This window comes from Scyliorhinus canicula, chromosome 2, assembly GCF_902713615.1.
Source record: "Scyliorhinus canicula chromosome 2, sScyCan1.1, whole genome shotgun sequence".
Classification (NCBI taxonomy): domain Eukaryota; kingdom Metazoa; phylum Chordata; class Chondrichthyes; order Carcharhiniformes; family Scyliorhinidae; genus Scyliorhinus; species Scyliorhinus canicula.
In genome coordinates, this window is record NC_052147.1 from 174,901,988 (window position 1) to 174,916,431 (window position 14,444).

Sequence of the window (14,444 nt, forward strand, 5' to 3'; positions counted from 1 at the left end):
TGTCTCTTCTGATTCCATGTTTTCAAATTGGCTACCACCACTGGGCTGGACATGTATTTTGCCAGGGGGGAATGGGAGCGAGCGCTCGGAGTGTCGTTCCCTCACAGGGGAATTCCTCCAGCCTCACCCATTCCGTGCTTGGTTCCCTTACCCATCCCCTCACTCTCTCTGCAGCGCACGCACGCGCGCGCACACACACACACACACACACACACACACACACACACACACACACACACACACACACACACACACACACACACAAATGCCATGATCATTTTATCTATTCCTTGGAAAAAGGCCTTGAGAATGAAGATTGGTATGGATCTAAACAGTAAGAGGAAACTTGGCAGTATATTCTCTTGATCATCTGCACCCTCCCCACCTGGGAGAGCAGGAGTGCATCCCATCTCTGTATGTCCTTTTTGACTTCCTCCTCCAGACTTGTCAGGTTCCATTTGTGGATCTGTGTCTATCAGTTGTGAACTATCTAAATTCCCAGGTAGTGGAATTTGCTTTGGGCTAGTTTGAATGGTAGACGCTCCAGCTCCGTTCCTCCCCCATTGGGGTTCACCAGGAATACCCCGCTCTTGCTCAGGTTGAGTTTGTAGCCTGAGAAGACCTTGAACTGTTCCAGGAGCTTCATCATTACCTTCAAGCTATTCTGTGGGTCCAAGATGTAGAAGAGCAGGCAATCTACATAGAGCGAGACTCTGTGCTTTCTGACTCCTCTTCAGATGCCCTTTCAGCCTCTCACATCTCGCAGAGCGATTACCATGGGTTCGATTGCCAGGGCGAACAGGAGCGGGGACTGCTGGCATCCATGTCAGCTGCCTCTGTGCAACTGGAAGTATTCGGAACTGGTGGTGTTGGTCCGAACGCTCGCCTTGGGAGCATGGTACAGGAGTTTGACCCACGAGGTGAACCCCGTCCCTAGCCCAGACCGCTCCAATGAGGTACTTCTATTCGACTCTGTCGAAGGCCTTTTCTGCGCCCACGGAGATGATCACCACTGTCCTATCATCGGATGGGGTCAGTATCACATTCAGCAACCGTCTAATGTTCACAGTTAGCTGTCTACCCTTGACAAAGCCCGTCTTGTCCTCTGCGATCACCTCTTGTATGCAGTTCTCCAGTCTCTTTGCTAGGACCTCCACGAATATTTTTGCATCTATATTGAGCAGCGAAATGGGTCTCTATGATCCGCATTCCATTGGGTCTTTGTCTTTTTTGGGTATCAGCAATATGGTGGCCTGGTAGCGTAGGAGGCAGGTTGCCTCTTGCTAGCGAGTCTGCGAGCATTTCCCGTAAGTGCGGGGACAAGGCTGGTGCAAATTGTTTGTAGAAGTCATCCGGGAACCCATTGGGGCCCAGTGCCTTCCCTGCCTGTATGGAGTTGATGCTCTCCATATTCTCTCCCAGCCCTATTGGTGCATCCAGCTCCCTCCATCTATCGTCCCCCACGACTGGCATGTCCAGCCCATCGAGGAACCGTTTCATCCCGGAGGCCTGTAGGGGACTGGGAGGTGTACAGTCCCTAGTAGAAGGTCTCAAACGCTTGGTTGACCTTTTTGGTTTGGCTACCAGTCTGCCTCTGCTATTTTGCACCTGCGCTATTTCTCTCGTGGCTGCCTGCATACTTAGCTGGTGAGCCAACAGGTAGCCAGCCGTCTCTCTGTGCTCATAAAAGGTCCCACATGACTGGCGGAGTTGGTACTGAAGTTAAAACTCACCACTATTCTTAGAATTCCCCCTATACCAAAAAAAGGTTGATATTCTAAATGGTGAACAGGGATTCTCACTCCCTGACTCCAGTGCAGGCTTCTGTGGGTGCTATTCAGGTCAAACTATCTTTTCAAGTTATCCCCCGGTATAACCCATACCTTCACCGAAGAATTTTACCTACTTACCCCTTAATAGCATCGATGTCCTGGGTCCTGCGTTATTAAGGAAGTGAAGTAAGCTAATAACCACTTTTTCAGGTTAAGTTATTTTTATTATTATATTTTTTCTTTTAAAAGCTGCAAACACTTTCTTTACAGAAAGGAAAAAAGATCTTGCTTCTGGCTGCTTCAGGCCCACCTTGGCAATCGATCTTCTTAAAATCTGGTCTTCTTGAGTTGTATTCGCTGGTGAACTCGGTTGCTGTGTCCTGTTCTTCCCATGCACCGAGCTGTGAGAGCTGGCTCTGCTAGCTATCTCTAAGCTGACTCTGACTTCTGTTTAAATTCTAGTCTTCCTTAGATGTATAACTGTTTAAACTCGGCTGCTTGCCTTGTCTTTCCCATGACCGAGCTCTCTCTCTCTCTCTGAGTTCTCCTCCCCTTCTCTCCTGTTGCTGGTTTCCTCTGCTGTCCTGTCCTCTGTTCCCTGGGTTTATATTCTCTTTCTGAGAGTTATTACGTTTTAACGACTTTTGTAAATGGGCTTGTTTCACTTTGATAGTTTAAAAGTATCTTTGATGTAAACATCTTACTACAACTAATTATTCATTTTGGGCATATCGTCTCCTCTCAGATCTGATTAAAAAATGCTTTGGTTTCAATAGTTAACTTTTATTTCTGTAATTTCGAATCGTTTAATTTTCCAATTGTCCCCAGCTCATAACTTTGCCTTTGATTTTGACTTACATGATGTTTCTCGTAGACAGGTCGTCTCCAATTTTCTTTTAATTGTCCTGATGTTCATAGAATTTTACACTTTAAAATTGACACCAAATTTGACTGAGTATCTTCCATCCTTTCCAGCTGTTTACTAAGAGAGTTTATTTCAATTAAGGTGTGAAATTTTGCTTTTAGCGGTATGCTAAAATTTAACTTGGTTATGACTTGAAAGACTTGCCTGTTTTAAACATTCGTCACTTAATGCAATTGAAACTCTCATCCATGCTTTTTCAGATGCTTCCTGAGATAGTTACATTCCATGAAGGTGTGAGCCATTGTTTTAGCTTACCACATGAGACTGGTGTGTTTGATTAGCCTGCTTGTGAGCAAGAATCTGCATTTTACAACCCTGCTCTTTGAAGCTGCTATGAAACTTTTGTGGGATCTTTCCCTGTACCCTCTCAAACCAGATATTGCCAGACTTCCATGTTTCAAATGACACATTTTTCTGTATTTTCAAGAACAGTACGCTGGCTTCCTGGTGGATAGCAGTTTGAAGTCCATTTGTAGCTTTTTCTTCTCCTCCAGAAGCTCTATGGTCGGGGCTTCGGAGTATTTTCTGTCGACCTCCAGGATGGAGTCGATCAGATGCTGCCTGGCCGCTCTTTCTTTGCTGTCTTCACATGCCTTTTAGGCTATAATCCGTCCCCTAATCACCACCTTCCGTGCCTTCCAGAAATGGAAGGTGAGACTTCCCTGTTCTAGGTGTTAGTGATGTACTCACCTATGGCCTGTGATGTTTTCTGCCAGAAGATCTTGTCGACCAAGAGGCCCATGTCCAACCTCCACCTGGGCCATTGGGCACAGCCAGTCTCCAACCTCACATCCATGTAATGTGGAGCGTGATCAGAGATGACTATCACGGAGTATTCGCTCTGACTATTTCTGGAAGCAATGATTTCCCCACTGCAAAGACGTCAACACAGGTGTATACCTTGCGCATCGGTGAGAAGAATGAGACTTCCTTCTCACCAGGGTGTAGGAACTGCCCTGGGTCCACTGCCCCCATGTGCTCATGAACGTTCCTAATTCCCTCGCCATGCCTGTCTTTTTCTCCGTCTTGGGGCTTGATCGGTCCGTCCATGGGTCCTGCACACAGTTAAAGTCCAACACCCTCAACCCCCCATGATCAGTCAGCATGTCGATGTCTGGAATTTCCGCCATGGTATTCTTTATAAAGTCTGTGTCGTCCCAGTTGGGAGCATACAGGTTTACTATAACTACGGTGCCCCGTCCAGGACACCGCTAACTATGATGTTTCGTCTCCCTGGGTGCGTAACCATCTTTGTCGCCGTAAATATAGTTTGCTTGCGAATCGGATAGACCCACCCTTGTCCTCATCCAGCAACGTGAATGGTACGTTTACAGCTTCATCTTGTTCCCTCAACCTGCACCTTACCTGCTGAAGCTAATCTGAACACCATCCCTTTCTTACATTTTTATTTCCCTTGATGATCCCCCCCCCCCCCCACTTCCCATCCAGGCACCTATGGTACTCTGCCCCTGTGGCCCCCACCACCAGATACTCCCTCCCTGCCGGGAGGTGCTCCACGGCCCCCCTAGTTCTCATACTTTGTGCGCTAGCTTTCCCCGCTGGTGTGATGGCCCTCCTCCCGGGCTGATCTTACCCCTTTCCTTTGACCATTAGATTTCTGTTCCCTCTTCACCCTTTCCTGTGCTCCGTTGTCTTCACCCTCTCCTGTGTTTTAACATTTCTTTCAGAGTGAGGCAATACTGTCCCGCACAAACATGGTAATAGTCCATCATAGTTATTTTTCTTTCTCCATTTTTCTGTCTCTGTTTCGCCCTCAGCGCTGCCTTGCCTGCTTCTTGCCCAGGCCGATCGTTGCACGATCTAGTCTGTCTCTGCCGGGATATTCAAATAATGCTCCTTATTTTGGAACGTGACTCAGAACCTGGCTGGGAACCGCATTCCAAACTTCACTCTGCTCTTGTACAGGACCAATTTCTTCCAGGTCTGCCCCAATGTCCTGGTAGACCCAGATTCTATGTCCTTCCCAGTTGCTTGCCTTTGTCTGCCTTGCCCACGACTTTGCTATTCTCTCTCGGTCCTGATACTGATGTAATTTGGCAATTATTGCTGTTGGCTGCTCGTCCGCTTTGGGCTTCGGTCTGAACGATCTGTGTGCCTTATTAATCTCCAGAGGTTTGAGTAAGCACCTAGGCCACATAGTCCGTCGGGTCCCTGCCCTTGATCCCCTCTGCCGGGCCCACGATCCATAGATTTTAGCGCCGGGATTGGTTCTCCTGGTCCTTGACCTTCCCCTTTAGGTACCCCTCGGTTGTTGCCAACCTTTTAATTTTGGTCTCCAACAATCCTGTCGCTCTGGTCCGTCGAAGCCGTCTCAACCTCCTGGATCGTCTTCCCTTGAGCTTCCAGCTATTTCCCCAATCCATCGATTGCCGTCTGCATGATGACCAACGCCTCCGTCATTGCAAACTTGACCACCTCCTGGATCTCCACCTTTATGGCCTTCCGCATTGCCAACAGTTCCATGGTCAGGAACATCTTCCATCCATCTCCAGGCCTCGGGTCACGGGGGGGGGGGGGGTCCAATTGACTTTGATGCTGAGCCGACACTTTGAACCACTGTAGTTCATGTGGTGTATGCACACCCACATTGCTGGTAAGGAAGGGAGTTGCAGAAATTTGACTCAGCGAATACTGATGCAAAGGTGATATAGTTCCATTCAGGATGGTATGTGACTTGGAGGGAAACTTCAGGTGATGGTGTCCCCATGCATCTGCTGTTCTTGTCCTTCTAGGTGGTAGAGGTCACAAGTTTGCAAGATGCTGTTGAAAGGGTCTTGGTGAGTTGCTGCAGTTAATTTTGTAAATGGTACACACAGCCAGTCCGGTGTATCAGTGGTGGATGGAGTTCTCGCCAGCTCAGTACTCCACAAGTCCGGTAGTAGTGGCGGCCCTGAGGGTGTGGGGACAGTGGCGGCAGCACAACGGTTGGTTTGGAGGGGGCTTCGGTGTGGGCACCGATATGCGATAACCATTGTTTCACTCCGGGGGTGCTGGATGGGGGCTTTCGGAGGTGGCAGGGGTTGAGAGATTTGGGGATCTCTTTCTTAATGAGGGTTTTCTGAGTTTGGAGGAGCTGGAGGAGGAGCTTGATTTGGCAGGTGGGAACGGCATCCGGTACCTGCAAGTGAGTGATTCTGTACGGAGGCAGGTCTCGAGCTTCACAGACTTCCCACAAAAGGGGTTACAGGACAAAGTGATGGCCAGGAGTTGGGGAAGGGAAGGTCTCGGAGATCTAACAGGAGCTGCTGGAGTGTGAGAGAGCCCCAATAGGGGAGGTGAAGAGAAAGTGGGAAGAAGAGTTGGGAGGGGAGGGGGGGGGGGGTGCGTGGAGGTGGAGGCTGGGTTTTGGGAGGAGGCCCTGCAGAGAGTTAACAAGTTAACACGTCCTCGTCGTGTGCCAGGCTCAGCCTGATCCAATTCAAGGTGGGTCCACAGGGCTCATTGGGAGGCTTGGAAGTGACGAATAAGGGTAGGAAATGCAATGGCGGGAGGGCCAGAAGGGCTGGCGGTGTGTTTTTATAAGCCATGATGGTTTAGGTTTGTGTTTGGGGGGGATTATTATGGTTATTTTGTTGTGGGTTCTGTTGAATGTTATTGTTGAAAAGTATTAAAATTATAAGTGCTTCAATAAAATATTTTCTAAAAAAAAAAGATGTACTATCTACTTGGCACTTCTGGCTGCAGATGATTGCAAATGTTTCAGCTTTATCCCTTATAATTGAGGATGGGGATATTTGTGGACGACCCTCCTCCTCCAGTGAATTATTTAATTGTTCACAACCATTCACAACTGGATGTGGCAAGAATACAGAGCTTCAATTTGATACATTGTTTAAAATTCTGGGATCTGATCCTTTTGGTTGTGCGATCACTTAGCTCTGTCTATCACATGTTACTTACATTGTTTGGCATGCAAGTAGCCTTGTGTTGTAACTTCACCAGGTTGGCACTTTATTTTTAGAAATGCTTGGTGCTGTTCCTGGCATGCCCACCTGTTCTCTTCATCGAACCAGTGTTGATTCCTCATCTTGATGCAAGTGCTGGAGTGGGGCATATGCTGGGCTGTGAGGTCCCAGATTGTGGTTGAATGCAATCCTACTGATGATGATGGCCCAGTTTTGAGTTCTTAGATCTATTTAAAATCTATCCCATTTAGCATTTCGAATGAGCTCAAAATTATGGGGGCGCGTAGAGGAGCCTGGCCAGGAACGCGGTAGAACACTTCAAAGATCTAGTGTGATCACTACAGATGCAAGATCCTCAATGGTGATGAGCTAGTTTAGAGATAGCGGTTCATGTTTGTTCCAATTTTCACAAACTTTTTGTTGATGTCACTTGCTCTAATTTAATAACTTTAAAAGGATTGTATCATTCTAGTTTTTAAGAATAATAAATGGTGGCATCCTTAATCCACGATGTAGAGGACATAAGCAGTATGTGCCAATATTTTCAATTCTCAAGGTAAAGTTATTGTGTTTGCCATTTTTATTTTACAGGAGCCCGTGTTAATGCTAAAGATAGCATGTGGTTAACTCCACTCCATCGTGCCATTGCTTCACGGAGTGATGTAAGTTTTCCAATCTGACAATTTGGGTCTGATCTTTGTTGAACATTTTGGAAAGAAATTTAACGGATTTCTTAATTAGCAAAATAAATATTTTTGCAATGTAAAACTTTGGTTGCTGTGATTGGCGCACATATAAATTGACTTTGCCACTTAGAATAAAATAATTTCTTAATTTTATGTCACTGCTTTTGGTCCATTTTTGGTAGGTTAAACATTTTTTTTGTTTCTGAAATAGTTTTATTTTTTATTAGGGTTTGACATTTCATTGCAAACTTTACATAACAAGACAAGACCAACAAGAGTATTTACAATAAATTACAGCCATTGTGGTTCAGGCAGTAATTTATAAGTCAACTGTCCCTTGCGGTTTTCTTCTCCTTTGCCTGTCCCGTGTTTTCCTTGGGTGCTTTTGTCCCGCACACCCCAGTGTTCTTCCCTCCCCTTCCTTTCTTGTCTTTTCTTTATTTTGTGACTTTATTGGTTGCTGTTTACGTACAGGTCTCAGAACAAGTTGGTGGAGGTTCGGGAGGGCCAGTTCTCCCGCATTTCTTCTCCTTTGTGTCGGATCTTCTTCCTAAACCTCAGGCTCTTCCCTCACCAAAGACCATAATTAGTTTGTCCACTGTGGTGAAAAAGATCTTGGGGATGTAGATTGGGAGGGACCTGAACAGGAAGAGGAACCTGGCAGTATGTTCATCTTGATCATCTGCACTCTCCCTGCCATGGAGAATGGGAGGGAATATCACCTCTGCAATGCTTTTTAACTTCCTCCACCAGACTTGTCAGGTTCCATTTGTGCACTTGTGTCCAGTCGTGGGCTATTTGGATCCCCAGGTATCGAAATCTGGTCTGGACCAGTTTGAATGGTAGCCTCCGAGCTCTGTTCCTTCTCTCCACAGATTAACCTGAGAAGGCTCCGAACTCCTTTAGGAGTTTCATTATCTATTCCATGCTGGCCAGGTGGGTTTGCGATGTAGAGGCGCAGGTTATCCCCATTCTCCTGCCTTCTCCCATAACCCCTGATCCACTTATTAATCAAGAACCCATCTATCTCTGTGTTAAAGACACTCAGTGACTTGGCCTCCACAACCTTCTTTTAAAAAAAAAAAATACTTTTATTGGCAATTTTCATGTATAGTGCACCTGGTATTTACATATAGAGTCGCCTCTTATTTACAGAAATGTTTTACATGTGTTCCCTCCCTTCTCCCCATTGGAAGTCTGTTTTTTTCCCTAGTACTGACTTCTGCCTTGGGTGTCACACGCTGTGCTCTGCTCCTTTCTGTTGCGGTTTTAGTAGTTGTCCTTGCGTGGTTTGGAGAGTGGGGGGTGGGGGAGATGGAAGGAAGGTGGGGAAACTACAAGAGGAGGAAGGAGGGGGGTAACTCCAGCCCCCCTTTCCCTGAAAATAAAAGCAAAGCACAGATGAAGCGGGGAAGAGGGAGGAACTATAGACCGATCCAGAGGGTAGAGAAATGTATATAGGGTCAACTAAACAAAGGACAAAATAAACCTCTCTGTACAATAAAGTAAATTAGCGCAGATAAGAAAAATGTGATGTATATAAACAATTGTTTAGAAATATGAGAAGGTGGCCTAGTGGTTAGCACAACCGCCTCACGGCGCTGAGGTCCCAGGTTCGATCCCGGCTCTGGGTCACTGTCCGTGTGGAGTTTGCACATTCTCCCCGTGTCTGCGTGGGTTTCGCCCCCACAACCCAAAAATGTGCAGAGTAGGTGGATTGGCCACGCTAAATTGCCCCTTAATTGGAAAAAATAATTGGGTAATCTAAATTTAAAATAAAAAAAAAAAAAAAGAAATATGAGAAATGCCAGAAAAAAGATTTTTTTTAAAAATAGTGAGTACTGTAAGGCAATTGAATTGAGTAAATGTAAAAATTGAGCACAATTCTTCATATATCTGTTCATGTGCATTTTATAACAGAGTTTCTGGATAAGGAGGGGTAACCTTGAATCAGATTTTGACCGTCTTTTTTTCCCTGGATACCAAGTTAAATGTGCACCTCCAGCTATCCTGGCAGAGATCAGCTACCACTACACAGACAGGAATGATAGCTAAACCTTATTCAGTTTGTTACAAATATTAGAGAGGAGGGATGCCCTTAATTTAACATGCTTGTCGATGCATTGAAACTTCCAATTTCCCCTGACAAAAAGTACCTTAACCATGATGCTACCATACCATATCTTATCGGAACAGTAATCCAGAGGACTGAATGACAGATCAGCAAACATGAGTTCAAATTCTATTGGCAATTGGGGAGTTTAAATTCCATTGACTAAATATGAAATAAAAAGTTGGTATCAGTAATGGTGACTGTGAAGCTATCAAATTGTTGTAAAGATCCCCCAATGTTTAATAATGCCCTTTCGGGAAGGAAATCTGCTGTCTTTATCTGATTCGACCTTTATGTAACTTGTGACCCACAACAAAATGGTTGGCTCTTGCCTTCATCTGAAAAGATCCAGCAAGCCACTCAGTTATATTAAACTGCTGCAAAAAGTGTACTGAGATCAAAAAAGGATGTATCAACCCAGGCAAATTGGCCCTTAGAAGTCCTCTTGACTGACATCTGAGAACCTGTGCCAAAATTGGAAGATTTGTAGTCACCTGATTATTCCTTTCAACCAGCATCCTGGACTCCTCCATCAGCATCCCTGGGTATGTCCTTTCCTACCAGTAGGACAACTCACCAAGGTGGCAACGCATTGGTTAACAGTCAAAAGAGTAACCCTGGAAGCTCTCAACATTGACACAATACCCCATGAAAACTCATTGCATCAGATCAAGAATGGGAAAGGAAATCTCTTGCTGATTGCCCAGTACTCAGTTGATGAAACTGTCCTCCTCCATGTTGAGCATTATTTGGAAGGAACACTGAGGGTCGCGAGGATATCACGCATCAGCAAAATGGTGGCAGGTGTTATCCATGCCCTATCAAGCAGCATCTAATTGCCAATAACTTGCTCATCAATGCTCAGTTGAGTTCCAGCGGGATCGCTCAGCTCCTAACCTAATTACAGCCTTGGTCCGATCATCGACCAAATAGAGCTCAAGAAGTGAAGTGAAAGTGACTGCCCTTGATATCAAGGCAATGTTTGACCGAGTGTAGCATTAAGGAGACCTATTAAAATTGAAGCCAATGGGAATCGGGGGGAAAACTCTCCACTGGCTGGAGTCATGCCCACCAAAAATTAAGTTGGTTGTGGCTGCAGGAAGCCAATTATGTCCACCCCAGGACATTGCAGTTAGAGTTCCCCACGGCATTTTTCAGTTCCATTTGCAGGTGCTCAGATAATGAAGCACTCTTTGACCCCATTTAGCAAGATGGGGGTCAACATTCTGGCTTGGGCTGGTAAGTGACAGTAAAATTCACAAGTGCCAAACAATGACCATTTCCAACAAGAGATAGTATTACTATGTCCCCTTGATTATTAATGATATTACCATTGCTAAATTGCCACCATTAATATCCTGAGGGTCACCATTGACCAGAACCTTAACAGGGCAAGCCACATAAAGCATGTTATCATCCAGAATGGAGCAACCGACTTGATGGGCATCTCATTCACCTCCTCAAATGTTCACTCCCTTCACTGGCGCATTGTGGCTGCAGTGAGTACCATTTCATTTGATGCCTTTCAAGTTGTAAGAGTCATAATTTTCAAATACATTCTTGCAACTCAGTCCTTTAACATAGCGGACCAGCCTCCTGGCCCTTCTCTGCATTGCTTCTGAATTTATACGTTTTCCCATCCTTTGGTGACTACAACCTTGAAAGCTGCGCTTAGATGCAGATTAGAGTACAAAATATTCCACAGTGTAGCGGCAAGATGTGTATTCTACTAAATTGGCATTTTATGCATTCGGTGTACATTTCTGATGTAGTTGTACTTGTCAGCCCTCATATATCTTGTTCCTCAAAGCAAACATGGCTTATGCGTAATATAAAGAAAAAGAAAATACAATCGAAATTCCTTTTTGCTTAACTTTGTGCGGAAAACAGTGGCACAGTGGTTAGCCCTGCTGCCTCACAGCGCCAGGGACCTGGGTTGGATTCTGACCTTGGATAACAGTCTGTGTGGAGTTTGCACATTTTCTCTGTGTCTGCATGGGTTTTCTCCGGGTGCCCTGGTTTCCTCCCACAGCCCAAAGATGTGCAGGTTAGGTACATTGGCCATGGACAGGTTAGGTTAGGTCCAAAGGTTAAGCGGAATTACAGCTTTGCGGGGGAGTGGGCCCAGGTGGGTGTTCTTTTGGAGGGTCAGTGCAGACTCAATGGATTGAATGGCCTACCTCTCTGTAGGGTTTCTATGGTTCTATGATTAGGGTGAAATATCCTCAGCACAGCAGTTACTTTATCAAATATCCTTGGTATAAGCATTACGAACTGCTGAAATTTGAAATTGAATTTACATTTTATTTAAATCATTTTCTGGATTGTGTATGCATCACCAATGGCAACTTTAGGAACTGATTTAAATTGACTTTTTAAAATTGTTTGTTCCTAAATGAGTTTTTAATCATATACTGGCTTCCTATTGGTAGTGTTTGGTGAGGGATAATCGGTGCAATGCATTTCCGAGTAACCTCGGAACAGGCGAAAGTGATTTAATCCCTTCAATGTTTTCTGCCATACAAATTATTAGGACTAATCTGTGACCTAACTCCGCATATTATCTTTGCCCCATATGCCTTAATACCGTTGCTTAACAAAAATCTATCAATCTCCAATTTAAAATTAACAGTTGACCTCACATTAATTGCATTTTGCGGAAAAGTTCTAAACTTCTACCACCTTTGTGTGTTTCCTAATTTCATTCTTGAAAGGTTTGGTTCTAACTTTAAGACTCCACCCTCTTGTCTTAAACACCCCAACCAGAGGGATTTCTCTCTATCTCCCCTATCTGTTCCCCTCAAACTTTCATCAAAACATCCCGTAACCTTTTAAATTGCAGGCAATGTATCCTTAGTTTGTGCAATTTCCCCTTGTAATTTAGTCTCTAGTTCAGTTATCATTCTGGTAAATCTACGTTATGTCCTCTCCAAGCTCAGTATATTCTCCGCAAGGGATGATGCCCAGAACTGGTCACCGTACTTCAGGTGTGCTCTAACTAGTACTTTCTGTACCTGTATCGCAATGGTAGAGTTCCTTCATTTCCCAATGCTGGTGTCAGTGCCTGATGAAATAGAAATCTCTCTTTCCCACAAGGGGTGGTGAGTGTAATTTGCATTGTGTATTGAACCTTTTTGTTGCATGTCCAACATCACTTCCTCCTGGCCGCTTGCCTGGATCTTACAGCTAATCTCATGGAGCCAGCATATGTACAGTAAACTGGATAGTAAACTGTTCCCATACTTTTTAGTTTTGAATATGGGCATAGAGGTTTAAAAATGAAGTAAATGTGCACAGCTACTGATTTCTTACAACTGAACATTGAACAGAAAAATAAAAGTGAAATTGAACAGAAAATTCTAGAAATACTTGGCATGTCTGGCAGCATCTGTGGGAAGAGAAACATAAACAATGCTTCAGGTCAGTGGCCCTTCATCAGAATTGGGAGTGCTTGGCAGCAATGGATCAGTCTTTAAGGTTTACATCAAGGCAGGGCAAGTGAAAGGGATGGGGAGACAGAACAAATGGGGAAGGTCTGATAGGGTAGAAGGTAGGAAAGATTAAATGGCAAAAGGGATGATGGTGCAAGGCAAAAGGTATGGTGATGGTATAAGTAAAGAATCAAAAGTAGTGTCTAGAGGAGGTGAAAACGGGAAAAGCAGAATCAGCACAAAAAGCTGCCACCCCAAAGAATAGTGCAAGTTATGAAATTGTTTCACTAGACGGCTGTAGAGTGCCACCTTGATTTTAAAATACTCATTTTTAAAAATCCCACCACTTCATGGTCCCAATTCTCCCAATCTCTCTCATTTCCTCCAGATCCACAACTCTCCCAGGTATCCACACTCCTCTATTCCTGGCCTCTTGAGCATTCCTCATTTTAATCACATCAACATTGGTGGCCACACGTTCAGTTGCTTAAACCCAAAGGCCTGGAATACCCTCCCTACATCTCTCCATCTTCCCTCTTTGAAGATACTCCTCAAATCTACCTACCTCTTCAACCAAGCTTTTAGTTATCTGTCTTAAGGTATTATATATTTTGCAATGCTTCTGTGAAGTGCCTAGAGATGTTTTATTATATTAAAGGTGCCATTTGAAGATATAGGTTGTTATGAATCAAAGGACTGTTAACATCTCTAAACACTCCCAGTTCTGATGAAGAGTCAAGGATATCACTGAAATATGAACCCTGTTTCTCTCTCCACAGATGCCGCCAGCTGTGACCTAATGAATATTTCCAGTATTTTCTGTTTTATTTTAGATTTCCATCATCATCAGTTGTTGCTCTTGCAATAAACATAAAGTTAGATTTGTTTAAATAATACAGTGTCTTATGTTTTAATTATTGTATCTAAAGAAATGCTGATTCTTTCAGGAAGCAGTTCACATTTTGATCAAGCACTCTGCAGATGTCAATGCTCGTGACAAGAATTGGCAGACTCCATTGCATGTAGCTGCTGCAAACAAGGCAATGAAGTGTGCAGAAGCAATCATTCCGTTGCTTAGCAGCGTCAATGTTTCTGATAGAGGAGGCAGGACAGCCTTGCACCATGCTGCACTCAACGGACATATAGAGGTACGTCAAAATATTGCTGTAATTGCATGGTTTGTAACAAAGTAGAAACAGGGATTTGCTCTTGCAAGTATATGCTCATGCTATAATCAACAGTAAAGATGTTCAAGCCTGTTCTATTTGGTGATGCCTGTATTTCAACGCTTGAAGATCTATGTAATGAACTAAGAATGTAGGGTGGACAGGTTGATGCTGTTCCAAGGTAAAAAAATCTGGTGAATTGGAAGAGCTGTGATGATAATGGGATTAAAAGAAGGGACTATGAAAGAAACTTACAAGGGTCAAGCTTAGAGCAGAAGTTTTACGAATTTCAAAAATAAATAAATTTAATGTCCCCAATTCATTTTTTCCAATTAAGGGGCAATTTAACATGGCCAATTTAATCCACCTAGCCTGCACATCTTTGGGTTGTGGGGGCGACACCCATGCAAACACTGGGAGAATGT

At 44.4% G+C, this 14,444-nt stretch overlaps 1 protein-coding gene across 16 annotated transcripts in view; it reads left to right on the forward strand.

Moving 5' to 3' along the window:
* Positions 1 to 14,444, forward strand: part of ankrd44 (ankyrin repeat domain 44) — a 312,538-nt gene that overhangs the window by 120,395 nt on the left and 177,699 nt on the right. For all 16 annotated transcript variants that reach the window (XR_005459740.1, XM_038789102.1, XM_038789101.1 and 13 more), the window contains 2 exons: positions 7,215 to 7,285; positions 13,801 to 14,001. Coding sequence is in view for 15 of the 16 variants with exons in the window: in XM_038789102.1 (XP_038645030.1) it covers positions 7,215 to 7,285; positions 13,801 to 14,001 (272 nt within the window). In the remaining variant the exon portion in view is untranslated. The remainder of the gene's footprint in view (positions 1 to 7,214; positions 7,286 to 13,800; positions 14,002 to 14,444) is intronic.